The sequence below is a fragment of the Anopheles gambiae genome, chromosome 2 (assembly GCF_943734735.2).
Source record: "Anopheles gambiae chromosome 2, idAnoGambNW_F1_1, whole genome shotgun sequence".
NCBI classification, from domain to species: Eukaryota; Metazoa; Arthropoda; class Insecta; order Diptera; family Culicidae; genus Anopheles; species Anopheles gambiae.
The window spans coordinates 99423320-99451287 of NC_064601.1; the positions used below are offsets into that span (position 1 = coordinate 99423320).

General features: G+C 47.9%; 5 protein-coding genes and 1 long non-coding RNA gene across 10 annotated transcripts in view; 3 read left to right on the forward strand and 3 right to left on the reverse strand.

Moving 5' to 3' along the window:
- Nucleotides 1-1752: 1752 nt before the first annotated feature.
- Nucleotides 1753-4714, forward strand: LOC1276980 (WAG22 antigen). 2 transcript variants are annotated; one of them, XM_061640847.1, is made up of 4 exons: nt 1753-2091; nt 2163-2369; nt 2441-2506; nt 2616-4714. In XM_061640847.1, the coding sequence occupies exons 1-4, from the start codon at nt 1767-1769 to the stop codon at nt 4661-4663; spliced, it is 2646 nt and encodes an 881-aa protein (XP_061496831.1). In that variant the 5' UTR covers nt 1753-1766; the 3' UTR covers nt 4664-4714. The 2 variants fall into 2 exon arrangements, with proteins under 2 accessions (XP_061496831.1, XP_557037.4); XM_557037.4 differs by having other exon boundaries at nt 1754-2091; nt 2441-2554.
- Nucleotides 4691-7489, reverse strand: LOC1276981 (alpha-amylase A). The gene is made up of 2 exons (XM_316401.5): nt 5556-7489; nt 4691-5479 (listed from the first exon to the last, which is right to left on the reverse strand). Exons 1-2 carry the CDS (start codon nt 7451-7453, stop codon nt 4747-4749), a joined length of 2631 nt encoding a protein of 876 aa, XP_316401.5. The 5' UTR covers nt 7454-7489; the 3' UTR covers nt 4691-4746.
- Nucleotides 7490-8120: 631 nt separating this feature from the next.
- On the forward strand, nt 8121-8893 carry LOC1276982 (U3 small nucleolar ribonucleoprotein protein IMP3). The gene has a single exon (XM_316402.4). It carries the CDS (start codon nt 8319-8321, stop codon nt 8862-8864), a length of 546 nt encoding a protein of 181 aa, XP_316402.2. The 5' UTR covers nt 8121-8318; the 3' UTR covers nt 8865-8893.
- An 83-nt stretch (nt 8894-8976) lies between these two features.
- LOC4576314 (dentin sialophosphoprotein) lies at nt 8977-16734 on the reverse strand. Of its 2 annotated transcripts, none has more exons than XM_061640846.1 (8): nt 16527-16734; nt 15953-16331; nt 15797-15856; nt 12689-13371; nt 12321-12610; nt 11285-11517; nt 10367-11219; nt 8977-10289 (listed from the first exon to the last, which is right to left on the reverse strand). In XM_061640846.1, the coding sequence occupies exons 2-8, from the start codon at nt 16238-16240 to the stop codon at nt 9670-9672; spliced, it is 3027 nt and encodes a 1008-aa protein (XP_061496830.1). In that variant the 5' UTR covers nt 16241-16331; nt 16527-16734; the 3' UTR covers nt 8977-9669. The 2 variants fall into 2 exon arrangements, with proteins under 2 accessions (XP_061496830.1, XP_061496829.1); XM_061640845.1 differs by having other exon boundaries at nt 12689-13374; nt 16527-16715.
- Nucleotides 16735-18572: 1838 nt separating this feature from the next.
- LOC4576316 (uncharacterized) overlaps nt 18573-27968 on the forward strand; it is a 104067-nt gene continuing 94671 nt past the window's right edge. Inside the window, exons 1-2 of one of the 3 annotated variants that reach the window (XM_001237804.3) lie at nt 18573-18795; nt 20120-21072. In XM_001237804.3, the coding sequence (XP_001237805.3) occupies nt 20539-21072 (534 nt within the window). In that variant the 5' untranslated portion in view covers nt 18573-18795; nt 20120-20538. Of the gene's footprint in view, nt 18796-18887; nt 18951-20093; nt 21073-27968 lie in introns of those variants that run through there. The other 2 variants (XM_061642505.1, XM_061642506.1) reach the window with 2 other exon arrangements.
- LOC133391158 (uncharacterized) lies at nt 21956-27701 on the reverse strand. Its single transcript, XR_009764639.1, has 3 exons — nt 26719-27701; nt 24130-26657; nt 21956-24059 (listed from the first exon to the last, which is right to left on the reverse strand). It is a non-coding gene; the product is annotated as an uncharacterized LOC133391158 (long non-coding RNA).

Genomic DNA, 27968 nt, shown 5'->3' on the forward strand with positions numbered 1-27968 from the left:
AATAGCTCAATAAGCAGAAGGCACAACCTTTCAAATTCCATCAATTTTTCCCCGATTGTTCAGCATCCTCTTTTTTGAACGCGCTCTCCACCATTAAACGCCAATTTGTCTTTTCCGGTTGACAAATTGAACAAGCATTAATTGCCTTCCCATTTGTTTTCCACCCAGCAAAAAACGTGCATTTCAATTAAGCAGTGCAACGGCACCACAGATGTAAAACTATTCATCTGTTTCGTGTTCAACGGTGGCAACAGCTCTTGTTACACGCAAAACGATCTCCTACTAATTGTAGCGGGGGGGCGGGGGGGCGGAGCGTAAAACAAGATGTATATGTTTGTTTCACACATTTGCTATTTGAATACAATCGATGGGGTAGCATGTACCTCCATTCAAAAAAAACGCCTGGTAAACATGGCGAAAAGAAGGGGAGAAAAAATAGCGAACTAATCGATCAATTCGTTCGTACACGCTTACAATCGCGCAAAAACTGACTCAATGCAGCATGAAAGCGAACAAGATATGAAAGCGTTTGACATGATGAGCGCGAGGTGTATGTGTGTTGCCAATCGCAACCAGTCAGCGGAAGTAGGCGATGAAGCAGAGATAGCAGTATGAAAGGTGTTGAAATAACACACGTTTTTGTTGTACGCGATCATAATTGGGTTTGATCGCAGTGTTGCCCAACAGCGCTGTGCTCCTCCCTGTTCCGTTTATTATTGTTTGATAGAAATTAATTCATCACTAACCTTCACATCCAGGAACATGCACGATACGAACCAATGCACACATTTTACCAATTTGTTAAATAATGGTTGATAGAAAGGTTTTGTCTTTAATTATTAAATTATACCACATTGAGGCAGCAATAAACCACTCCCGGGAGGTACAGGGCCGCTACCAACGAGGGCCTCTAGTAATTGTTTTAGCAAACTTACACTGTATCATTACACAGAGAGGCCTAATCATTGTCTGCGATGTCACGGCGTCCTCCGGGATGAAAAACGGGCCCATCCTACCATCAATCTTAATCCGCTTGAAGGCTTCATTTTGCTACAAACTACTCATCGCAAGCTCATCGAACGTTTCAAAAGGGATCATTAAAGTGCTTTATTAGATTATACCATACCAAGCTACCGAGCTAGATGGTTCACCATTTGCCGAAGATGATCCACAAAGATTAATCGTGTAAACTTTCCCGCAAGGCAACACAATCCCGACCCGCTAGAGGGGTCAATTATCGTTCTAATGGTGCAGTTGGTTACTTGAACCAAAGCATTACAGACTGCTGGAATCGAGCCGGAGCTGTTCCAGTGTTCTACTGGAAGATGGGATTTCGCGTCATACGGCATGGAGTCACCTGGTGCCCGGCACCGTCGTTCACTGCATGCGCATTGCGTCGTCGAAACCGGCTTTGAAGAATGTTGGCGATTGTTAATTATCCTCCACCCGGTATGACGAATGGCTGGGAGGGATGTTTTATTTCTGTATCACTCACACCACGATAGAACAAAACACCACGATGAGATGGGGGGGTGGTTGAATGTACTGTCCTATATCACAGTATCGAATATCGCACTTGACACGGTTATGACAACGACGAAGCGACTCAATCATACCGGTTTTTTTGTACCCCACACGCTTTTGTATTAAGTCATCCCAGGTAGGGCGCTATTAGACGGGAGATGTGTTTTAGTGAGACGAGACTCTATACTACCCTATCCGACGCACATCCGTAAAAAACGCGGCTTATAAAAACACCCAACCGGATGATCATAGCAAACAGTGCAGTCGGTGCAGTGTTTGCGAAGGTGTACAGTGCGCGTCTCATCACCATGGCGAGTAAAAATCCTTCGATTGCTTGGATAGTGTGTGTTGTCATCGCCAGTTTGACAACGAAAGGATACGGCTGGAATCTTCCTGCCTCGTACTACCAGGGAGCTGGTGGTGCAGGTGCTGGTGGTGGATACTTTGGAGGTCGTGGCGAAAGCACTCTCAACAATCAAGGTCTAGCTGGTGCGAGTGCTGGCTCGTGGAATGCGGGTGGCGTTGGTGGTGGTGGTGGTTTCCCTAGCCAAGGCCAAACAGGTGCAGGTGACGTAATATTCCGGAAGGAAGTCTGTGTGTTTTGGAGTGTGCATCTCAGAACAGAACTTCTCTTTCAGGAGCATCCAGTGGCGTTGATAGAGCGGCCAGCTTCGGAGGCAACCAGTGGAGTGCTGGTGGCGATGGTAGAGGCCTCGGTGGAGGAGTCGCTCCCGGAGGTGTGTCAACTGGCGGTGGTGACCTTGGAGCAGGTGGAACAGGTTTTCAACAAGGAGGAACAGGTGCGGGAGTAGGAGGTAGTGGCTCTGGAGCTCCCTTAGGTGCAGGTAATTCTATTCATTATTCATAACTTACTTGTAGCTATTGAGTAATCCCATGTTTCTTTGCTCTCTTTTAGGTTCTGGAAGTGGGTTCGGATACAACGGTCAGGCGGGTGGTTTCGGTGGTTCCAACTTTGGCCAGGGTCAGTATGCACCTCACAACACCAATGGAGTAGCGTCTGGTGCTAGTGGTAAGGGATGATTATCTTTATATTCTTCGCAATTTAACTATATCTTCCTCTCTATTCCAAGGCTTTGGAGGATCTTTTGGAGGATCTGGGGGCAACTATGGACCAAGTGGACATCATCACGGCTATCGCCATCCCACGACCTATGCTGGTCGTCCAATGACGCTCGTATATCCGGCCGGTGGCTGGCCCTGGCACGGTGTTGGCTACGTTTATCGTGTACCCGTCGCACACATCAACCCGGACGGTAGCTACGGATTCTCTTACTACACACCAAACTCAGCGCGGGATGAAACCGGACACGCCAATGGCAACGTGGAAGGAACGTACGGGTTTCAGAACGACGGTGCCAAGCATAACTTTTCGTTTAACGCAGCGCCGGATGTAGATTTACGTTCAAGCATCGGTGACACTCGCCTTGGTGGACTCAATCCAGATGAGTACGGGCCACAATCGGTACACTCGCGGGGACGCTTGCCCCTGATACCGGCAACATCGTTTGATGGAGCGGCTGATGAGCAAACAAGAACAGCAGATGGTTTGCCAGTGTCTGTAGAACAATCAACTGGTGCGAACAGCTGGTCTACTAGGAGTGGCATTGATGGAGCAGGTTCTGAAGGTGGATCTGATGATAGCTCCCTATCTGTTGTTGGTTTACCGAAAGCAACGACCGAAGCAGGCGATGCTTCCCAGCCTACTGCTCGCGATCAAGTAGTGCGTGGATCGACGGAACACAGTGCTAACGAGTTGGATGGTCGCAGGTTAGGAGGATTCGACGGAACAGCAACAACCGTTCGCCCTCTAGGCGGATCAGTTGAACAAGTGGGTGCACGTCCTGTAAATGATGTTCCCTCGTACAGTAATGAAATTGATCGAAACGGTGTGCAATACAATGGTGGAGTTGGCATTGTTCCAGTTGATCGATCGTACCAGTTTGGCTACCAAACACCGGACGCAACGCGCGAAGAATCGGCCGATCAAGCGGGCAACGTGCGTGGATCGTTTTCGTACAACAATGAGGCAGGGCGTAATGATCTTCAGTATGTGGCCGGAACTGGGATGGGATTCCGCCCAACCGGAGGTAGTCTATCCGTACCGAATGGTTTGCCTGGAGACAACGGACAACGATTCGGTCCGGCCACTGGTGCTGGTGGAGTGTTTGGAGTTGACGGAGGCCGCTCTCTTGGGGCTGGAAGTCAAGGAGCTCAAGTCGGTGGTGGATTAGGCGGTGCCTTCGGTGGATCTGATGCAGGATTTGTAGGTGATGGAAGATCTGTAGCTACTGGAGACCAAGGAGCACCACTTGGCGGTACAGCAGGATCTGGATTTGGGATGGACGGAAGGTCTTTAGCGTTTGGCAGCCAAGGATCACAGCTTGGTGGTGGAGTTGGTGGAGGATTTGGAACAGGAGTGGGCAATGGGTTTGGAGCTGATGGAAGGCCTCTAGGTTCCGGTACTGGCGTTGGAGTTGATGGAAGAAGTTTTGGATCACAACCAGGTGGAGGATTTGGAGCAGGATCTGGTGCTGGTTTTGGAGCTGATGGAAGACCATTAGGCTTTGGCAACCAAGGAACACAGACGGTCTCGGGAACAGGATCTGGTGCTGGTTTTGGAGCCGATGGAAGACCTTTAGGCTTTGGCAATCAGGGAACACAGTCCGGTGGTGATGGAGTTGGTGGTGCGTTTGGAACAAGATCGGGCTCTGGTTTTGGGGCTGGTGGGTTTGGAAACCAAGGAGCATCTGGAGCTGCCTTTGGTGCTGACGGAAGACGTTTAGGCTTTGGAAATCAAGGCACCCAGTTCGGAGCAGGTGGAAATGGTGCGTCCTTCGGAGGTTCCGATGGAAGATCGTTCGGATTCGGCAACCAAGGTGGACAAGGCTTTGCCACAGCTGATAGAGGATTGCAAGCAGCAACTACACGTAATCCGGTCACTAGAAGTCCCTCCGCCGGATCATTCGATGGATCCGGATTAAGCTCTGCAGATGAAGGGGAAGAAAGCACTACATTAAACGCTCCAGACGATTCAGAACAAAGGAACACGTTCGGTGGCTTTGGGGATGTATCTCGAGCCGGTCTCTTTACGAACGCAAACCGTCGCTTGGTACAGTGAACTATGTAAAAACTAATAAAAAGGCTCTTTGGGATTTTTTAATTCGGAAAAGTCGCTTATTGATGTTTTATTTAGCTTTATATTTAAGACACACGATTAAGCAAATCAAGCACAACGCTAGAGGATCTCGGTACGGTTAAGCTAACCCTTCCATCGCCATCGACTAGAACCCGCGTTCCGGTGCACATCGTTCCGTCTCTTTCACCCGATATGATATCACAGTACTCGCCCGGTGGCAGACACGCCTTCCAAATGCCATCAGACGTTTCCGGTCCAGCGTTAAACAGCGCAAACCCTATCGCTCCCCGACAGAAAGCGAAGGTTCCACCCGAGTACTGCACGTTCGTTAGCGGGGCTGGTGCAACAAAATTGCGAAAGCTTACCATCCGCCTGACCACTGGCCAACGATGCTCACAAACCCATCCATTTTGGCAAGAGCCATCTGCATTGATGCCGGGTGGTAAAATGTTCGCCCGATCATCCGACGGTGGTCCTTGATCGGTGTCGGTAAAGTTGTACGAACTCATTAGCCGAACGGTTCCGTAATCGGTGGCCAATGTGAAGGCGATCGCTTGGGTGTACGTTTGTCCATCTTTGAAGGTAAGAATGGAGTCACCGCCCGCTCCATGTCCACGCTGGTTGTCATGATTGTCCACAAACACTAGGGCCGCATCGGACGGTGTGAGGCCGACCTGGGTGGCATTGGAGCGGGTCAGTGCTTCCAGTGCGGACACTTTCAATGAACCACGGAAGATGAGCCCAACGAAGAGGGAGTACTTGAACTCGGTCACATGCCCAAGATCGGTGTATTGGGATCTGAAATCGGTTGAGAGAAAACTCGATTAAAATTCAAGATCAATAGATGCTATAAAGAAGGGAAGATGATAATTACGCCGTCACTGGCTCACTGCCAAGATCGATCACTTCCTGGTAGATAAAAGGCCTCGCTTCCTTTGAAAACTCAAAAGCTTCGTTCAAGAACTGCAACCGTTTGTAGATGGCATCTAAGTCCTCCGGCCACATGTGTTTGCTCGCATCCATCCGGAAGCCCGCCACACCCAGCTCGATCAACCGATTCATAAACTCAACGATACGATCCTGAACGTACGGTTCCGTTTGATTTAGATCCGGTAACCCATTGAGCGCACAGTCACGTACTTCTGTGGCGTTTTGATAGTTCCGGATGGTGCAGTCCGGATGAAAGTGGGATTGGTTGTAAGGTACGGCGGGATATTCCCGATCACCCGGATTGCTGGGTGACCCAGCCGTGCCGATCAAGGGAACATCCGCTCCTGGTGCTGCCATATGATTCACCACTACATCCACGTACACACGAACACCGGCAAGTTGACAGCGTCGTACCATGGTGGCAAACTGGTGTTCACTACCTGATCGAGAGTTTATGATGTACGAGATCGGTTGATACCGTTCCCACCAGGGGCGGTTCGGTGCGATCACGTACTCATTGATGGGCGATACCTGTACGCCACCGTATCCGGCAGGGCCTAGGATCTGCTCACACTCCTCTGCAATGGCGTCGAAGGTCCACTCGAACAGATGCACCATCACCTGCCGACCGGGGTAGTAGTGAGGATCGTTGCGATTTACAGGAACATCAACACGCGGGGCAATTGCTAACCTTGAGGAAGTATCTACCTCATTGCCTTCCGAGTCTCCAGCGGCATTTCCAGCGGTAACGCTCACTTCAGCATTTGATGTAAAATTAACATTAGGTAAGGGTATTATTGCACGTTGTCCGGTGTTCGGGACAAGCGTGGCAAACTGACTTAGGACAGCAGCTGGATTGAAACCCGTTTGCGACGCGTTCGAAGCAAGACGTTGAAAGGCATTGGCTGCATTTCGAATGCGTCCTATTCCGGCTGGAATACCGTTGCCAAATGATTGCAAAATGTTGGTAAACTCGGACACTCCCGGAAGGTGTAAGGACGATAAAGACGATGATCGTAAGCCGAACGGATTTAAGAATCTTTCTGTAGCATTTGAAGCAATTGCTTGGAATGTGTTCGATGCATTACCAAACGATCGCAAAATGTTGGTAAACTGAGGGACTCCCGGAAGCAGCCGATTCGAGGGGATCACCGATGACGATAACGCACCGGACGGATTTAGGAACGCTTCTGTAGCATTTGAGGCAATGCTTTGAAATGTGTTCGAAGCACTCTGGAAGCGATTGATACCATCTGGAATTGCGTTATCAAATGATCGCAACGCATTGGTAAATTCGGACACACCCGGGAGCTGTTGAACCGAGGGAATCGAAGATGAGGTGGACGATGATCGTATACTGGACGGGGTTAAGATTCTTCGTGTAGCATCTGTGGCTAGATTGTGGAACGTGTTGGCTGCACCTTGGATACGATTCACGCCACTTGGAATTCCACTGCCAAAGGTACGCAAGATGTTGGTAAACTCGGACACTCCCGGAACATTTGATGGCGTTAAAGACGACAACGATGGCGTTTGTATTGGCACTACATTTGTTTGACCGGGCAGAAAGCCTGCGAGCGGATTATTAAACCTTCCAATGAAACTAGACAAAGAAGTCGTCGATCCGCCATCTGCACCGATCGGTGGAGCTTGAGCCGAGAAGGATAGCCTTCTTGATCGTGGATCAACGAGTGCGCTGAAAAAATTGTTCGAAAATCCTAAAGCACCTCCATTAGCAAGCGTTGGTATGGTGAAAGGGCCCAACTGTTGCGCTGAGCTGGAATGCAGACTTAAACTCACGCCCACTAGTGTTAGCGCCGTGTGGCAGAAGATTCTTCCCATCGTTGGAACAATTGTGTACTAAAAGTGGAACACACTTTTGCACCTCCTTTTATAGAAAACTCTGGCGCACATGTTGAATTGGAAATTTGCACGTGCCTTGTTTGTACAGAATGAGCCGTTCTAGCAGTGACGCATTCAAAAACCAACAATAGACAATAATTTGAATGATGTTTGAGTTTTCGCTTTTCAACAGAGCACTTGTTGTTGTTAACTCTGCTCAAACCTTGCAAATTGGAAATCGAAAACAAGGAGACAGTGAATATTTTGTGAATATGAAATGCAATGTTTGAACGGGTTGTTTGTAAAATAAACAGGAGCAACATTGTAGCTGATGGTCATTGGGAAGGCAGACGTTTCGTTTCATTCATCTCTTTGCTTAGACTTAATTACTTACTTTGCTGTGTAAAGCCTACTGGTCAAATGACTAGCACTCCAATTAATCCATGAATTGATTCCCTTCCGGACTGTTTCGCCATCTTGACTAACTTTACGTCAACATGCAGACGTAAACTGTTAAAATAATGATCTAATATCAAAATAAAACTGATTCGTTTTTTTTGTTCCAATCGAACAGTTACTTTTCAATCAATACCACAGTATACATCGTTTGTTTACCTTCCATTTCCCACAGTTGATGTGGCCCAATCCTGCGGCGACAAATTGACAGCTGTCATATCAGCACATGCGTTTGTTTACGCTTGCTGTTGGTACTTTCCCCCCCAATCGGTGCTGTGCTGCGAATTCCGGAATACACAACAAAAAGTGAAGAAAAAACGGAATTAACACGAACCTAAAGCCATTTAAATCAACTGGGAACAGTTCTGCTACTCACCGCACCTGACATAACCCCGCCCCAGCCGCCAGTATGGTGCGCAAGCTAAAGTTCCACGAGCAGAAGCTGCTGAAGAAGGTCGATTTCTTCAACTGGAAGGAAACGAACAGCCTGCAGGAAGCGAAGGTGATGCGCAAGTACCATCTGCAGAAGCGCGAAGACTACACCGCCTACAACAAGATGGCCCGCAGCGTACGCGAGCTGGCGCGCAAGATCGCGGACATCGATCCGAAGCACCCGTTCCGGACGGAGATGAGTGCGCTGCTGCTGGAGAAGCTGTACGTGATGGGCGTGATACCGACCAAGTGGGATCTGGAGAATGCGAACAAAATCAGTGCGTCCAGCTTCTGCCGGCGGCGGTTGCCGCTCGTGCTGGTGCGCAGCAAGATGTCGGAAAATGTGTCGCACGCAACGAAGATGGTGGAGCACGGGCACGTGCGGGTTGGGGTGGAGGTGGTGAAGGATCCGGCGTTCTTGGTGCCGCGCACGCTGGAGGACTTCATCACCTGGGTGGACGGTTCCGCCATCCAGAAGCATCTGATGGAGTATAACGATATGAGGGATGATTTTGAGATGTAAATAAAAGCGATTTATTTGTTGTAAGCGTAGTACCTGCAATGTGTTCCCCGCTTGTTCGTAAAAGCTTATCCGAATTCTTTCGTTGAAGTATAAATGGTACCCGAAGACCTTCTCTCTAGTTTCGATATTTATTAATGTTAGTTAATGCGATTACTTTGACACTACAAACAAAATCCTTTGTTACGTTGTCAGTGTGTTCAATCTGAATAATAAAAAAACAAACGAGTTTTAAGCGCCTTCCTGTAGAACACTTAAACTTCAGAATAAAACCAAACCCGAACCTCGTGTAACGAGTGCCGTTGACTGCGCGACGCAACCTAACGTTTAAACCCTGTAACGCTCCTGGTGTGTTGGTGGCGGGTATATTGGCAGGTACCTGGGTCGCAGCATCACTTCTGCCACCTTTCTCTGTAGCCCTTTTTTGTTTGCAGTCAGCCCGCAGTAGATTATAGTTGTAGTGTTTAAGAGAGGGAAGTAGCTTCCCGTCGGAGACGAAGTATCATTAGGCTTAAGTTTACTGGAGCAACAACACTGAATGAGTTGAGTGAATAACTTCGTGAAAAAAATCCGTGTAACGAATGAAATTGAAAATCACTTCTAAAAAATAATGCTTCATCGGTTGTGTGGAAAGTTCACAAAATGATCTATAGCCTACACTGAATACACACGCGCGCGCACACTATCCTATATGTATGCACCGTGTGCACTTATTACTTACGATAAGTATCTTAAGTTCAAGCACAACTGCGCTTCCTTACTATCGTAATGAATTCGATACACAAACACACACATACCCTACACTTGCCTACGCGGCGGGTTTGGCCTCCTTGGAGGCTTCTCCATTAGCGGCCACCTCGGCACCACCACCGTTCGCGGCCGTTCCCTTTTTAGCCTTGCTGGCAACGGTATCCTCCTCGTCCGCACCGGCAGCATCCGATCGCTGCTCGCCGCCGTTCTTCTCCGTGTGCCGGAACTTGTCGTAGCGCTCCAGGTTCGTCTTATCGTCGTCCTCCTCCTCGGCGTCGTCCTGCACGTCGCGCAACAGATCGCCCAGATCTTCGTTGTCCACCACCTGCCACATCAGCTTGTCGACCAGCTCGTCCGAGGGCTCGCCGGGCCCATCGGCGCCACCGATCGTCGCCGCTAGGGTGGTGGTGCTGTTGCTTCCGTCCATCGAGCGGTTCGCGTCGGACGAATCAACGTCGGTTTTGCTCGCGCTGGAAGTGTTCACCTTAGCTGACGTTGCGTTGTTTGCGCTGTCGGTTGCGCTACCTGTCGTGGCCGTGTCACTTTTCTTGTCCGATCGGGTTTCACCTTCCGATTTGGGCGTGGAGGTTGTGTCATTCGTGTTCGCGGTGCTATTACCGTCCGTGACCGTCTTTGAGTCGGTGGAAGTGATCGAATCGTTTGCCTTCTTGTCATCGCCTGCAAAGCGGAAACGTGGATTTTTGGTTAAAAACTCTCATTTGGTTAAATAAAAAAACCACCCTCTTATCTCTTACCCTTCTTTCCCGCAGCCTCCTTGTCACCCTTCAGCTTCTTCTTGTGGAAGCGTTCCGCCTGTTCGCGCAGCTTCTTGTCGTTCCGGAAGCGGATGTACAGCTTCAGGTGAGATCGCTTCTTGCAGTGTTCGCGCAGCACGCGGTCCTGATTTTCCGTGCGCCGTGGCAGGTACATATTGCACAGGTCGCAGTACTGCACCTGCACCTTCTTCACGTGCTCCTCGCCGATGATCATCTGGTTTTCATCGTCCTCCTCCTCATCATCATCGTCGTCCTCGTCATCCTCATCCTCCGTGCCTGCGCGACCACTGCCGCCACCATCGCCGTAGCTGCGCTGCTTCCTGGTGGGCGTTTCTCCCGCCACACCCGGCTCGCAAATGTCATCCACCTTGCCCACCTCATCCACGATCGTCATGCTGTCCAGGTCGAGATCGCCCGCCTCGGCCTGGTTCTCGTCGCCCGAATCGTCGCCCTTCGTGGACGAAGCGTACCGCTCCACGCGTGCCTTAATCTTCAGATGGTCCAGCGAGGCACGGTGCGTCTCGAACGCCATCGGGCTCTTGAACCCGAGCTTGCACACGCTACAGTACGGCATGAGGAATTTCTTCATCATCTTGTGCCCCTCGGACTGCTGGTGGACGGCGCGCGGCTGCCGATAGTTCAGCCGGCACAGCAGGCAGAAGCCGGGCCGCTTGCCCTCATCGCCACCGGCACCGTCCTCCGACTTTTCGTCCTCGTCCTTCTGCGCGTTGCGCTGGGCGGCCCGCATCTCCAGCAGCCGCTCCCGGCACTTCATCGCCAGCGCGCGCATCTTCATCTTGTGGGTGCGGGTGTACAGATGCGTCTGGTACTCCTGGAAGGTGGAAAATGTGTTGAAATTAATTTAAATAACGTCATGACATGCACACACACACTTACCTTGAAAGTGACACACTTTAGCTTGCAGTGCGTGCACGTGAGCTTAATAAAGTTTGACGTGCGATACTTGGTGTTGATCTTTGTCGAACGCTTCTTATCGCTACCGTCGTCCGTCGTCTTGCGGTCGTCTTCCGCGTTGCTATCCTTAGCATCTTCCTTCTTGGCGGATTTCTTCGTCGGCGTTTGCTGCTTCGAGCCATCCTTTTCATCGTCACCATCGTCAACCGTAGCACCTGTGTGTGTGGTTAAGGCAAAGAGCATGTTTTTTGTCATTATTTGTTTGCACGACAATTCTTAACTTCTAATGGTGGGAGCTCGAAATCGGAACTACCTGATACTGGAATCGATTGCGATACTGGAATCGATTCCGGTACTGGAATCGATTCCGATACTGGAATCGATTCCGGTACTGGAATCGATCTCGGTACTGGAATCGATTCCGGTACTGGAATCGATTCCGGTACTGGAATCGATTCAGGTACTGGAATCGATTCCGGTACTGGAATCGTTTCCGATACTGGAATCGATTCCGATACTGAAATCGATTCCGATACTGAAATCGATTCTAAATCCGAAGACGACTCAGTTTCCGGAATCGAAATCGGCTCTGGAATCGGAATCGATCTGGGAATCACAATCATCTCCGGAATCGGAATTGGTTCCAGAATTGGAATTGGCTGCGGAATCAGAATTAGTTCTGGAATTGAAATCAGATATTTCAGATGCGAAATCAGTCCCGGAATTTTCATGAGAATGGATCGTTTACAAGTAAATTTGGATTCTTTGCGGCTATCACTACAATCGTAGCAGCTTAGGGCCCAAACGCCTATTCTCATGGAGATGCCGAAACCAACTCAAATGCCGGAGCCAATTTGGATTCCGATTCCGGAACCGATTTTGGAAAGTGATTTCCTACTATTCGGGATCGATTCCGATTCCCGATCTACTATCCGGAATCGATTCCCACGAAAACTTCATTTTTCTTATCTACTACTACTAACATCATCATGGTCACATCATGGTCTTTTGAACTCACCAGTAGTGTTGGCATCGTCCTCATCCTCGTTGTGAGCGGAAGATTTGGACTTTCCATCGCCTCCATCGTCGTCATCGTCCCACATCTCACTCTTTTCCTGCTTGACGTCTTCCTCGTCATCCTCATCATCATCGTCATCGGCGTCAGCCTTCTTGGCCTTCTTAGCACGGGACGGTCCCGCATCATCATCGCCACCGTCATCATCCTCCTCGTCGTCCTCATCCTCATTGTCGGAGGCCGAATCCTCGTACCCATCCTTAGCCGCCTGAAGCGCACGCTTGATGAGAATTCTGCAAAAAACCAATGCAATTCCGTACTCAGTGAAAAGTCTCTCCCCACGTCTCCTCCATAAAAAGCGCGATACCTACTTCTTGGAAATCTTCATATCGACCCCACGCTTGGACATGACGTCGCCCCCCATAATGCGGTTGCGCATGTCGCCGCCGCGCCCCCGCATCGAGGGATAGCGCCGGTTGTGCATCGTCATCGGCCGCATGCCATCCGTTCGCCGGTGGTGCCCGCCCATGATGCGCGTCGTCAGCATGCCTCGCCGCCCGTCGGACCGGTAGTGCGAGATACGGCCCCGCATCATACCGCCCCCGCGGCGATGCATTCCGCCGCTGCCCATGTACGTGCTGCCACCCATCGTCGAACGGTGGCCGCCCCCCATCGGCGGGCGCATCATCGGCCGGCCGCCGGTGTTGCTGTGGTTGGTGCGCATCGCCACCGAGCGCGGCGGTCCCATGCTGCTCGTGTTATTGTTGTCCCGCGACCTGTAAGAACTGCCCGAATCGCCGCCGCCGCCACCACCGTGGCTGCGACTGGCGCTGCTGCTGCTGCGATGATGCTCGAACTTGTTGCTGCTGCTGCTCGACCGATCGCCAGCGCCGGACGTCGACGAGTGGTGATCGTTGCTTCCCCGCTTGTCGTACGACGAGCTGGAGCTGCCGCCGCCGCCGCCTCCCTCGTGGTACCGGCTGGACGATCCTCCACCCCGTCCGCCGACGCCACTGCCACTGCTACCGTAGTCGCGGCGCGAGCTTCCACCGCCCTGCTTTGTGCACATGGGGGGGGGGGGGGGGGGGGGTCATCATCAATTTCGTGCCGCGATTCGTTCCCCGTTCGACGACGTTCGGTACCATCGCGTGCGTCAAGCGAGCGAGCACAAAATCGTGCCGCGTGTGTGAATTCACATGGTGACGGATAATTTCGTTAGCCAGTTGAAGAGATTAGCATTAGAATCATATGTCATGGTGTGTAAAGGAAGTTTGATATTTGGTTTCGTATTTTTTTTTGTTTTGGAGGGGTTTTGTTTGGTTAAATTGATACTTTTCACTATATGGGGTGTTGTAGCAGGTTACAAACGACGGTTCCGGTCGAGTTTTAGACTATGCGCGATACGAGAGAAAGGTTACTCAAGTTACTCTGCGTCAACCAATCAGTAAGGAGCCTTCTTCTTTTTTTTTTCTTCTGACCGTCCATATTGTTTCATCAAAATGCGGAAAAGGCTTACTCATGCCATCAAACGCACGCCGAGCTACTTTACAGTGTGTGTGAGTGTGTTTCAAATCATTTATGAGACGAACTATACTGATCCTGCTCCTTCCGGCTCGTTCTTCGTGGTCTTTTTAATAGTGAAATTTAGTATAACCGCTCATCATCATCATCACATCACCTCCCGCGTACAACGTTCCTTTCCTTTAACACATGCAGCACACCACATGATCATCACGAACGCATCGAGAGCAACGCTCCTCGGATAGACTTGTGAGCAAGGCAGTCCCCCTTCACGCGTGTCCTACCACCATCATCACCACCAGCGTCAGGTTGATCAGTATTTCTTCGTGATTGGTTTCCGTTTTAATCACGCCGCTGATACAGATGCTTTTTCCCTTCTCTACCATATTTAGATCTTTTCTTCGGTTTGCTACAAATTCCGAATTCCACACACACACACTCGCTTTGATGCAATACACAACATACAAATGCGCCCAGAAAGGAAAAGGTTGATGGGAACGAGAGATGCCATACTGCGCACACGCTTTTTCGATACACGAACGGACGAACAGATAATAAGGGGGTTATTAAAAGAAAAATAATGCATTTGATGATCGATTTTCGATGCTGAGCTACCACACCACGTGTTGTGCAAACCCTGGATGGTTTGAATCCTTTCACGCACTGACGCGGTCGATCGGCCCCAACAGAGTAGTGCACACTTCTTTGCACGCTCGCAATAGTAATGTAATCTCGCGCGATTGGTATGATTCAATCGGAAAATGAGTTGGATGCAAGGTAAACGTAAGGAGGAACACCATAGTCGTGGGTTTTAATGAGCTTGAATCTAGAGCACACTCCGTGCTTGGTGTGAACTGTAACGCTGATTAACCTTCTCGCTGCGGTCACAAAGTGGATCATAACGACCGCGCGCGCAGAGGATGCATCGGAAACGGTTCCCGGTTCTCGCAACAAGGTGTCTCTCTTTTATCCTGTGTAGCAGCAGCAGCAGCAGCAGCGGCTGTGTCTCGCGCTCTTTGCAATGTGGATTGTTGTTACTGCACAAGCATGTTTTGTATGGTTTGACGAATATAAATTGCTTTCTGTAAGCCAGAAGCTTGAAACTTGTACAAGAAAAAACGATCTATGTAAATCTGTGTGTATCTCCTCTCTACTCTCTATCATCTTTCTCCTCTAGTCCTCAATCCAATCGAAACACACAGAGAGCAATACATACACCCGATACAGCCTGGCAACCGACCACCACCACCGTCATACGGTGTTGCTCATTGTTTCCGGTCGTAACGTTGCGATTTCATCCGCGAACGTGTGCATATTTGTGACCATGGAAACGTAACTCGAGATGCTGATGCCTGATTGCTGCATCATGCTGTGTGGGATCGTGTGCTCTCCCCCTTGTTTTTTTTTAAAGCTCGTTCGGCCTCTAGGGAGGATGCACCAAAATGGACAAATCCTATCCCCACGTGCATTATCTTGCTTATTTTACTTCTGAGTTCAAACAATGAGCAGCTGTAGCAGCTTTATCACGTGTCTCTTCTTCATTGGAAACAACTTTACGAGTTCGATGTTTGAGCGCGAAATAAAAAAAATTATCATCAATTAATACAGGACATAGAAAAGGTTCACTAAATTTAATGTTGGATTTTGTACGTAATGGACACACAATTGAGATAATAATGCACTACTTGAGAGCTGGAAGATCATACCATGGAAGGTCTAGAATCAAATCAAGCTACGTTATAACCGAGATCAAGAACTATTTCTGTAAGTACACGACATACTTCGGAATGTTTTAAATTATGCAGACGGCCTGAAAGCTATCATACAAAGGGGGCGAAAGGGTGCCATTGGAAGGCAAATACTTATTTTCGATAGCGTGATTGAGCAATTGGTTAATGCTCTATTTCCCTTTAAATATTTCAATCACGCCGAAACGCAAAACCTCGACCCACAATTACCTGAGAGTTGTGATCGCTGCGGGGACGCTTCCGGTCCGGCGAACGACGGTCGCGATTATCCTAGCCGAGTAGCGGGAAATAAAATGTTCATTATAAAAGCTGTCACCATCACAACGTCAACCTTGCCATGATTTAAAAAAAACCCTTTTGCCTTACCTCGTACTTGGACGAATTGGACCGCTTGTAGCTATCGTTGCGGCTGTCGTTCCGGGAGTACCGCGAGTCTGATTCATACCGGGACGAGTTGCGGGAATCGTACCCACCTCCGCCGCTGCTGCTTCCGTACCGACTGTTGCGGTTGTCGTTACGGTTGTCATAGTTGCTGCTGTTGTGATGGTTCGAGCCATGATATCCACTGCCGCCATGGTACGAAGTGCGCCCGTTGCCGCGAGTCCCTCCGCCACCCCGCGGGTGATATCCACCCCGAATGCCACGCAGAACCATTTTCGGTCGGGTTTTGTTGGTGTACCTCACACCTCTTTCTTCACACCCTCTGACACACCCCTTCTTTTCAACCAAAATTCAAGGACGCTTGCTGTAACGATGAGAGAATGAAAGAAAACGACGCTTAGAAACAGTTTCACCGCAGCAAAATGCACATTCCATCGTTTTGGTGGGGCCACCAGCGCATTGACAAAGTGTGGATTTTCACCATTCTAATATGGCGGAGCACCGGCGCTACTGACGCCGCCATAGCGAATGCCAAAGACGCTGCTAAAACCTTATTTACCTGCTAGGCAAACACTTTCCGCCGCTCAAATTCAATCGCACTCAATTCGTTACACTCTATACTGCCTTTTTGCTGCAGTAAAATGTCTGAAAACACTGTTTTTCCGTAGGTAAAGTTTAGTTAACGCAGAATTAGCACAGAGAAAGAATTTTTCACGACCACGAATGAACCATTTCTGGCAGGCTGGTATGCAGTGGAGCAATTTGACAGCTGAGGGCAACAGAAAACTGACAGAGCTAAGGCGGTAGTCTGTACAGATGGTTAGCAACACAGGATTACCACAGTAGAACTTTGAAACGAGCGGTGCAATTTATATCAAATTAAAATCAACCATCAACGTAGTGTTTCTTTTGAAAAATTATGTCCAAAGTCAACGTTTGTTCCACTTTGAAAGATTCTTAAAATGTTTTATATTGATAAAATTAGTTTTTCCTTCGAAAATGCTTAATAGATGTCCAAAAATATGAGGAAATCATACCCAAATAACCAGCTCGAACTCTATAACTGATTTAAGGCTGTTTAAAAAAATCGTTCCAGTAGACGGTACTTTACGTTAGATAAACGGTACTTTGCGGAAATATAGAGCTTTTTAACAAGCATTTGATATTCTCTGAAACCTTGCAGCTGGTTACCCTGATGTGTATGGTTCACGATGGAACTTGAAGGCTTGTTAAGAACGTGTGCCGAACTTGGTGGATCTTCTTAGCTTTTTAATACATGACATCGGTACGAGATGGCTCTTGTCATTGTGTCAAAGACTGGTGCCGTCAAACATCTAAATGCTGCTGCATAAATTAGATAAGTTAAATAAAGAAGTAATATTGAGTGAAGTCCCAACCCAAGCGCCACAGATTGAGCTTAAACGACTGGAAAATCAAATATCCATAGAAAAAAACGAAAGTTCCGTAGCTTCAGTGGTTTGCACGATAGATGGCGTATTACAACTCATCATTATATTGCTGTCCTTTTCTTGCAATGTGATTCGACAAGTTTCATCTAATCATGACCTATATACCCTTCAAACATACCGAGCAAAAATCTTAATGAATAGTCGTGTGGTCACATACGTGGGTATCAACGCCAACGACTATTACTAAAACCTCACGTGCTTCAGTACTGGTGGATTATTTTGGAGTTTAGTATTTAAACAATCGTTTCGCCGTTCTACTGCTAGCGATGCATAACTTCAATACGAAACGATACAACAGTACAGAGGGAAGGACAAAGCTCTCAAAGCGAGGAAGCTCTACTAGCTGGGTATCCCAAAAAAACAGATGGCGCCAGCAGCTTTTTGCTATTTTTAGAATGCATGAGGCGTTTGCCGTCTGCTAAACGAAGTCTTTCTATATTCCGTTTAGGTTGAGAGCTTGAGTCGTTTAGAACCCGTTTAGTGGTCGTTTAGTGGGTTTGAGGCACTTTTTTGTGATTTTTTGGTAAACTGTGTAAAATAATGTGAAATTAAAGAGATTTTACAATTTTAAAATAAACATGCATATAAAAAAAGCACAAATCGTGTTGTTTGTTTGATTGATGACGCCTTACTTGAAAATCGAAACCGTGGCATAAGGAAGCTGCTTAAGCGCTATTTGAAAGGCCCACCTGGAACTTGGATGCTGCTTATCTACTGCAAAAGGCGAATTCAAAGCAGCGATCTGTAGCATTCCAAAATTAGCTGCTCAAGCAAATTTGGCTAGTTTGGTATGGGGGCATGGTCTATTGCGGGCTTGAACCCATGGCGAACATGTTGTTTAGTCGTACGAGTTGACGATTGCACCATCAGACCAGTGAGTTCAGACTGTAAATATATGAACCTGGTTTTTAGTCAGGTTTCATCACTAGTTTTATAATTTTCGTTCATGGATTGCATATGATTTTTTTAAATAAAAAAAAAATAATTAATTTTGACGCAATGTCACCCAATCCAGCCAACAGTGCACTGGAGTAAAAAGAGAGCGCCAAACACGCTCGCAAAATCTCAACCGAACGAAAACCTCGCATCTCGCTCTCTCCAGCGCTATCCGTGCGCAGCGGCGCGCTGCTCGCTCTACCCAAGTGCCATTTCGCTCTCGCACACGCGTCACCGGGTCGCTCTCGCCTGAACGAAAGCTTAACGAAGCCGGCGTTTTGTGTGCGTTAGTAACCAGCAGACCGTCAAGGGGGCTACTTGTGCTACGAGAGCCATCCAGCGCACCATTCAAACAACAACATCTGACTTGCGAGGAATCACACACCGATTGCACCGCGTGCGTGCGTGATTGCAGCGAAGCCGGTAAGCGAAAGTGCAGCGAACGGAAATAGGAAGGAAATCACGTAAACGAGTGTCTGAATTTATTGCTTTGTTTTTTGGTGGTGCGAAAATATTGTTAGTAGTGAAATATAATAAGAAATACAATGTGAGCGAACCTGCGAGATAGTATAAGCAAGGTGTGTGTGTGTCGTGTCGTGTGTGGTTGTGTGAAGTGTTCCGTGATTTTCGCAGCAAGTGTATGGGAGACCCGTCCGTCTGCTGCTGCCGTACATGATGTGGTGTGTGCAATATCCTTTCCAACCGCAGCAAAAAATGCAGAACGGCGGTATCATGACGATGATGATGTTGCATTTTTTCGCGAGCCGGCTATGGTTGGGTGCGTGTGCATGGCTGTCCACCTGAAGGACACACACGCGATCAACGCGAACCGCTGTTTAGACACACAACCCAAAATTATCGTTTTGTCAATCAAATGGTGCATGTGTGTGTATGGCAATTTGTGGCTGTGTCCCCATGCCGATCAATTCCAATTGGATTGCGTGTACTGCAAATTTTTAAAAGGGGAAAATCCCGTTGTGCAAACTGTTTTTATATTTTGGCTACATTTACATATGTTTTGAATTCCTAAAATAATTGCAACTAAAATCACCGCCTTGAGTTAGCCGCTTTTACAGACACCACGAAAGCCGGAAAGACACACCATGCACTTTTTCAAGGCTGCGGCTACGTCCAAGTCCAGCTTGCTAGGATGTGTTAGTAAGCGATCCCGGTGTTTTGTACGGCAGCGAGCAAAAAGGAGCAAAACTCTAACCGACAGCCAGCAAGTGAGCAGCTCTGTACAGCTGTGTGCGAACGCGTTCCTATTCCAGACTACTCCGGGCGGAGCATTGGTGTCATGTGCGCCTTTTTGTGTGTGTGTGTATATTTGCAATTGAAAGTAGTGGTGAAAACTGACCAACAAAAGAACCGGCGTTTGAACCATTTTCCGGGAAAGAAAGATAACCGTCAAATTTGGTGACTCATTTATTCTAGTGTATAGTTTTGTTGAAAACAATAGGAATTTAACAAATTTAAGTAATTTAAAGGAAAAAATACCAAACAAAGCCAACACTTCAAATGAAATTGGAACTGTAAATCTGCACCATTATGGCGTCTTTTCCAGGGATCCACTTGGGTTCGACCATACTTTTAAGCTTACTTTGATTTTCATATCGATGCCTTGTGTAACTTGTGTCGCTGTTCAAAACTAAACCGTCATCAGTAGTTACCATTGATCATCGGTTCGTCTGCAAAACAAAAGCAAAGGAGGTTCATTTTAGTGTCCCTATTTTCCTTTCCCCCACAGGTTACATTCGTCTTTGTGTTCCTCTGAGAAGTTTTATGTGTGTGTGTGTGTGTGCGTGCGTGCGCGTGTGTTCGTTTAGTGACAAAACGCGTCGTGTGCGGGCGTGATTTATTGTTTTAATCGTCCTTACCTAATTGTGTGTGTGTCTCCCTACCCTGTCACAAGATGCGTCGCAAAGTGCTGTTCCGTGTGGTGTGCGTGTGAGTGCAATGTCCTTTTTTGTTGGCTGAGCGGCGGCATATAACGCTCCCCATGTAACAGAAACGGGGGGAAAATAAGCCTTTCCTTCCGTAACATAACCCCAAAAAGCAGAAAGTGTGTGCGTGCGTGTGTGCGGGGATAGAGTTTGTCCCGATATAGATCTTATCGTTTCCGGCAAGTGTTTGTGTGTGTGTGTGATCGTAGCCTTCTTCGTCAAAATGTCGAAAACAATCGAAACCCATCTGCAGAGCAACGAGGTGCGAATACCGAAGAAATCGAACGAATTTGATGTGACCGCAACAGCAACAGCTGGCCGCAATGGGGGTGCGGGTGGTGCACCGTGCCAGTACTTCAAGAGTTCGTTCGCCCGCTCGCTATCGTTCAGCCAAGGGCCGGGTGGGCCAACTGGTGGTGGCGGCGGCGGCGGTGTGCGGGGAGGTGGACCGTACGGGGGTGCCGAACAGCACTTTACCCGGTCGCTGGATTTTGACGTTAATTTTGATCCGATCGGTGGTGGCAGCAACATGGATGGCGACGGTGGTGGTGCTGGTGGTCCACATCAAATGATGATGATGATGATGGGCACGCCATCGTCCGCTTCGCCCGTGTACGAGGAGGAGGGCGAGGGCGCGGTGTCACGCGCCGAAAGTGATCCCGATCCGGACGCGGCCTCACTGCTCGGCGGGCTGAACGGGATCGAGACCAGCAACGGTGGCATTGTGAAGACGCTCTGGAATTACGCCAAGGGACAGGTAGGTGTATGGGGTGACGAAGGGGGTTTTGGTATGCGTTTGAGAGCGAATTCCACGCGGGTGTGGGGGATGGTAGGAAAATGGGCGTTAGAAGGCGTTGGTTTAATTATGTTCTCCGTAATGAGCTGCACTTTGGTGGTTTCATTCATGGTGATGGGCCACCAGCCACTAAACGTTTCCAATCGAAAGTGTATATTTGCCTGGAAGCTTGTTTTTAAAATGATTACTTGTATGTAAACAATTGAACAAGATGTGAATATAATAAATTTTAGAATACATTCACTTAGCCACTTGAACATACATTAAAAAAAGCTGATTTGTTTTCTCGTGATTTGTCACTCATCATTCGACCTTACGAAGAATATCATTATTTCAACCAAAAAACCATTCAAATAAAAGAAGGAACTAAGAATTGGTGAGTGTTGGAATTTGGATAATTATTTTCGAACTTAAATTTGAATTGTACATAAAACAAAGCGTTAGGAAACTAAGATTAGGTTATAAACTACTCGACGTTAGAAACTGCTCGATCTACACGAATTATGAACTGCATGAAATATTATATACAAAAAAGGACAAACGAATATACAGTTGCAAACCGACCAGCGATAAAGGTGTACACTTTCCTATTCAAATTTCCTCCAAATATCACAGCCAGCCCCTTTTCGTGAATATATTTCACATTTTTGGTCCTTCGAGCCGGATCGTGATATACGGAGAAGAAATAAGTTTCATTCTGCATCAAGAGTGGAATTCGGTATTCGTCGTCAAGTGTGCAAGTCATTCCGTGACAATTCCCGCCATCGCATATCGCCCCGCATCAAGGGCAACGGTCGGTTACACGCCATCATTTTGAATTTCGCGCCATCGCTTTGTTCGTTAGTTTCGTGTGATATCGCAGTATTTTCTTTGTGCAATGGATAAGAAAATTAAAGCAGTGCAACTGAAAAAGAGGATCGCCCTGGAGAACATAAAATCGCTGGAACGGTTCCAGGCGAAATATTCGAGTGATGATGCCAAGCAGATTCCGGAGGTGTTAGAAGATCTGGCGAAACATAAGGAAGAGTTTTTCACCGCAGTTTCGAAACTGGAAGAGCTTGAAGATAAAGACGAAGCGGTCGAAGCCAGCATAATGGAACGGATCGACATTGAAGAACGCTGTCGCAAGCTAAAATCATTTCTACGGGAAAGACAGCCAAAGGAAGAAGGTTCGCTCAACGATACAACGGGCTTGGCTTCCTCAACGCTTGCATTCGGTCGACCCCACGCGCCAAATTTACGTTTGCCCAAAATCGAACTTCCAACATTTGACGGAGATCACACAAAATGGCTTTCTTTCCGAGATCGCTTCATCGCAATGATCGACGCTTCAGCCGAGCTTCCATCTATCGCGAAGCTACAATACTTACTGTCATCGTTGAAGGGGGACGCGGCGGTACCCTTCGAGCATACACCTTTAACGGCGGACAACTATTCGGTTACCTGGGCGGCGCTTCTTAAACGGTACGACAATTCTCGTCTTTTGATTCGCGAATACTATCGCAAATTGCACTACCTTCCGGGAGTGCAATTGGTGTGCGTTGACAAGCTCACGCACCTGGTGGATGAATTCACCCGCTTCGTCAACGGGTTGAAAAAGCTGAACGAACCGGTTGACTCGTGGGACACACCCCTCTCAAACATGCTGCTGATGAAGTTGGATCGAGAGACATTGTTGGCTTGGGAGAAACATTCCGTGCACTTCACGACGGACAAATATAAGGATGTGATCGACTTCGTGCAAGATCGTATCCAAATCTTGAAATCGACCAACAACTTCGTGAAGGATCAAGCAGCTAGTGGTATCAAGGTGGCCGGTCTCATTCGTCAACCAGGGCAACGGAGATTCATCGCGAATGCAGCTACATCTCGCTCGGCTCCTGCTGCATCGACTGCGCACACCCAACAGCCAAAGTGTCCATTGGAGTGTTCCGAAGACCACACACTGCGCAACTGTCCAGTGTTCATCGCCAAGGAGGTCCAACAGCGACGGGACGTCGTCGCATCGAAGCGGCTGTGCTGGAACTGTTTGAGCAGCAATCATCAGGTTAGAGCGTGCAAGTCGGATTATTCGTGTCGCACGTGTCGTGAGCGTCATCACACACTTCTACATCATTCACCACCCTATGCTCCACCCGCAACGGTAACATTGTCAGCTCAGTCGAATGAAGACAATGTGTTTCTGGCGACGGCAAACATCCAGATCAAGGATGACTACGGGAACACCCATGAAGCAAGGGCGTTGTTGGATTCGGGATCCATGTCGAATTTCATCGCTGAGGAGTTCGCACGGAAACTGCTGACGAGTCGCAAAAGAGTCAACGTCGCTGTATCGGGCATCGGCAATGCAGTACAGCAGATCAAGGGTTCCATCGTCGCTACCGTTCAGTCCAAGACACAACCCTTCGCAACGGAGATGACTTTCTTGGTTCTGGACACGCCATCCGCAAACATCCCTACATCACCAACGGACGTCTCTTCATGGAAAATGCCGGACGTGGCATTGGCGGACAGCACCTTTAACAGTCCGGGGCAAATCGACATCGTCATCGGAGGCGATACGTTCTGGGAGCTCCACACCGGTCGCAAGCGCTCTATCGGTAGAGGCAAACCGTGGCTGGTCGAAACCCACTTTGGTTGGGTTGTCACCGGCAACACTCATCATTCGTCAGTCGGTCCGCGGCTGTGCCATCTATCTGCATACGACACCCCACTGGAGGAGACCATGCAGCGGTTCTGGGAGAGTGAAACCATAGCCGAGGATCCTGTGCTATCGGTTGAGGAGAATGCTTGCGAGAAGCATTTCGCAGCAACAACTGTTCGCAACTCAAGTGGAAGGTATGTCGTTAGTTTGCCATTTAACTCCAACCCTAATATCGTTTTAGGAGAGTCGAAGGAAATAGCCGATCGCAGACTGCGTTGTATCGAACGGCGGTTGAACACCAATGCTAAAATGAAAGAAGAGTATGTTAAATTTATGAAAGAATATGAGCATTTGGGGCATATGAAGCGGCTTACCAGTCCTGCAAACGATTCGGTAGAGCATTACTACCTCCCACATCACGCTGTCATTAAGGAATCAAGCACAACCACGAAGGTGCGTGTCGTGTTCGATGCATCCTGTAAGACTTCGAGTGGTTACTCATTGAACGACAAACTCTTAGTGGGACCAATCGTTCAAGAAGATCTTTTATCGATTATCCTTCGGTTTCGTTCTCGTGCCATTGCTCTCACTGCAGACGTAGAGAAGATGTATCGACAAATTTTACATAGCCCTCATGACCGTAACTATCTGCGCATCCGGTACAGAGAACATCCTGCAGATCCTATATCGACATTTGAGCTACAGACGGTTACGTACGGCACAGCCTCTGCTCCATTTTTAGCAACCAGGACCCTAAAACAGATTGCTCTTGACCACAAGGAAGAGTATCCTTTGGCAATGAACGCGGTCATGAACGATTTTTACGTAGATGATTTGCTAACGGGTACCGATGATTTGTCCGAAGCAATCGTTATACAAAGGCAAATCTCAGACATGCTAAATTCAGCTGGCTTCACGCTGAAGAAATGGGCATCGAACCGCTCCGAAGCATTGAAGAACGTTCCTTCAGAAGATGTGGCGGTACAACTCTCGCACGAGTGGAAGAGCTCGAAACAAGTATCCACACTAGGCATCGTTTGGGAACCGGCAACTGATACACTACGGTTTCGTATTGAGATACCACCTACAACACCCAGCATGACGAAAAGGTTAATTTTGTCATATATCGCCAAGATATTTGATCCCCTCGGGCTACTGGGCCCAACGATCATCATCGCAAAGATGTTCATGCAGCAACTATGGGCTCTCAAGATTCATGGAAAGGCATATGACTGGGACAGCGAGCTACCATCGCACTTACAGCATGAATGGTCGAAATTTCACTCTACATTATCTTCACTACGCAATTTGACAGTCCCACGGTACATATCGCAATGCACGGCAACAAGTCTGCAAATTCATATCTTTGCTGACGCATCACAACTAGCATATAGTGTTTGTTGCTACATTCGGGCTGAAAGCATGGAAGGAGTCACCGTGCAGCTGCTAACAGCCAAGTCAAAGGTCGTTGCGTTATCCAATGCACATTCCATAGCTCGATTGGAATTATGTGCAGCACGACTAGCCACACTTCTTTACGAGAAAGTCCAGCAATCACTGAAAATTTCTGCTACCACCATCTGTTGGACCGATTCCATGACTGTCCTTCACTGGCTGAATTCAGCACCAAATCGATGGAAGCCCTTCGTTGCAAACAGGGTTGCAAAAATTCAGCACACGGCTGGAATACAATGCTGGAAGCATGTTCCAGGCTCGGACAATCCAGCAGACGACATTTCGCGAGGTTTAACGCCGGAAAAGTTGCTAGTGTGTGAGCGCTGGTGGCACGGGCCACATTGGTTAGCACGCAACACGGAAGAATGGCCACAGAACACACCATCACCAGGCGAAGATGAGAACGCAGAAGAAGAAAGGTTATCGTCACGGGTTGCAAGCACAGCATTAATCTGCGAATTTCGAAACAGTTTGTTCTCACGATTTTCGATCTACCACAAACTGCAAAGAGTTGTTGCACATTGTTTGCGCTTTATACAAAACGCAAAGCGCCGCGTAGGAAACAAGGTCCATGCTAAGGATATCCCACCGCTCACTGTAGACGAACTCAAGGCGGCAGAACTCAAGTTGTGTTATCTTTCGCAACAAGACACCTTTTCCGAGGAGATACAACACCTGCAGAAGGGCAAAGAGATTCCGAAGAACTCCAAACTGAAATGGATTTCCCCTTTCATAGATACGCAAGGTATTCTGCGCATTGGTGGCCGGCTCAGTAACGCACATCTGTCGGAATCAGAAAAACACCCGGTAATATTATCATCGAAACATCCACTGTCCGCACTACTAGCTGTTTCGATACACTTGAGTAAGCTGCATGCTGCACCACAACTGCTTTTAACAACACTACGCCAAAGCTTTTGGATAATTGGCGGTCGCAATTTATGCAAGTCTGTGTACCACAGTTGCCACGCATGTTTTAAGGCCAAACCCACACTTATTAAGCAAAGTATCGCCGATTTGCCAACATCACGAGTCACACCAACAAGACCATTCTCAGTATGCGGAGTAGACTATTGCGGACCAATCTATATAAAACAAACCATACGCAACAGAAGTCCGATTAAAGCATACATCGCCATATTTGTATGTTTTTCAACAAGAGCGGTACATATCGAACTGGTTGGCGATTTAACATCAACAGCATTTATCAATGCACTTCGTCGTTTGATTGCACGTCGTGGTCAAATCAGTGAACTGCATTCCGACAATGCAACCACCTTTAAGGGAGCGGCACATGAGCTGAATCGCGTCTACAAGATGCTAAAGAGCGACGAACACGATCGAGCTGCTATATTTGATTGGTGCGCGATGAATCATATGAAGTGGAAGTTTATCCCACCAAGAGCACCACATTTTGGAGGTTTATGGGAGGCGGCGGTGAAGGCAGCTAAAAAGCATATAGTCAGAACAATAGGAACAAAAAGCATCACACAGGAGAGCATGCTTACCCTACTTGCCCAGGTAGAGCAATGTTTGAATTCGCGACCAATTACACCTCTATCCGATGAGCCGTCGGACTTGGAACCATTGACACCGGGACACTTCCTCGTCGGTGGCAATCTGCAAGCGGTACCAATCATCGATTACACCGAGACACCGAGCAACTATTTGAGGGAATACCAGTTGGTACAAAAACATCTGCAAACCATTTGGGCTCGATGGTATCCGGAGTACCTGCAGCAGTTACAAGCTCGAGCCAAATATTGCAACGGGAAATCAGCGGTTCTGAAAGAAAATACACTGGTGATTATTAAGGAAGACAATGTACATCCTACCTCGTGGCCGATGGGGCGCATCGTTGCAGTACACCCTGGAAAGGACGATGTTGTTCGCGTCGTTACACTGCGCACTGCTTCAGGGAAGCACATCGTCCGCGCAGCTAATCGTCTGGCGGTTTTGCCTAATCCGGACGTAATTAGCAACTTAGAGCAGAAGGAAACCACTGGCACTGAGTAACGCGCAGCTGCAAGCCACGCGACATTGTTTACATTTCGCACTCATGGCAGAACAAGATACACGCAACACACATTCACACATCTACACACACGAGCAGTATGATAGGAGATAAGCGTCAGGTCAAGAGTCGAACTGTTTTTGAATTCTTTTTTGAACTCATTTTTGGATTTATATTTTGCATGAAATTTAAAGAAGTTCTTCTTTGGTGGCCGGGAATGTTGGAATTTGGATAATTATTTTCGAACTTAAATTTGAATTGTACATAAAACAAAGCGTTAGGAAACTAAGATTAGGTTATAAACTACTCGACGTTAGAAACTGCTCGATCTACACGAATTATGAACTGCATGAAATATTATATACAAAAAAGGACAAACGAATATACAGTTGCAAACCGACCAGCGATAAAGGTGTACACTTTCCTATTCAAATTTCCTCCAAATATCACAGCCAGCCCCTTTTCGTGAATATATTTCACAGTGAGTGACGATTAGTCTTTTTCCAGCATGTTGACTACAAAAATGTCGATGATTAGGCTTCATGTACCGTATTGCATCGAATTACGGACACTGAAGACATTTTTAAGAACCGAAGTATTGACTATAGGTCAGATATATTTTTAATTGGTTCTAGTACATCATGACAAATATCTAAAAATTTAAAAGGTGCATGGTCAGGGACATAATGTAACAGAATTGTATAAAAACATCACTAATGTCCAAATTTTGTAGTTGTCCGTAAT

Coding starts and splice junctions, on each gene's coding strand:
- LOC1276980 (XM_557037.4), top strand. CDS start 1,767: ATGATCATAGCAAACAGTGCAGTCGGTGCAGTGTTTGCGAAGGTGTAC. Junction 2,092..2,162: donor CCAAGGCCAAACAGGTGCAG/GTGACGTAATAT, acceptor CTTCTCTTTCAG/GAGCATCCAGTGGCGTTGAT. Junction 2,370..2,440: donor TGGAGCTCCCTTAGGTGCAG/GTAATTCTATTC, acceptor GCTCTCTTTTAG/GTTCTGGAAGTGGGTTCGGA.
- LOC1276981 (XM_316401.5), bottom strand. CDS start 7,453: ATGGGAAGAATCTTCTGCCACACGGCGCTAACACTAGTGGGCGTGAGT. Junction 5,480..5,555: donor GGCAGTGAGCCAGTGACGGC/GTAATTATCATC, acceptor AACCGATTTCAG/ATCCCAATACACCGATCTTG.
- LOC1276982 (XM_316402.4), top strand. CDS start 8,319: ATGGTGCGCAAGCTAAAGTTCCACGAGCAGAAGCTGCTGAAGAAGGTC.
- LOC4576314 (XM_061640845.1), bottom strand. CDS start 16,240: ATGGTTCTGCGTGGCATTCGGGGTGGATATCACCCGCGGGGTGGCGGA. Junction 13,375..15,796: donor GCAGCGATCACAACTCTCAG/GTAATTGTGGGT, acceptor ATGTGCACAAAG/CAGGGCGGTGGAAGCTCGCG. Junction 11,518..12,320: donor GGACGATGCCAACACTACTG/GTGAGTTCAAAA, acceptor CCACACACACAG/GTGCTACGGTTGACGATGGT.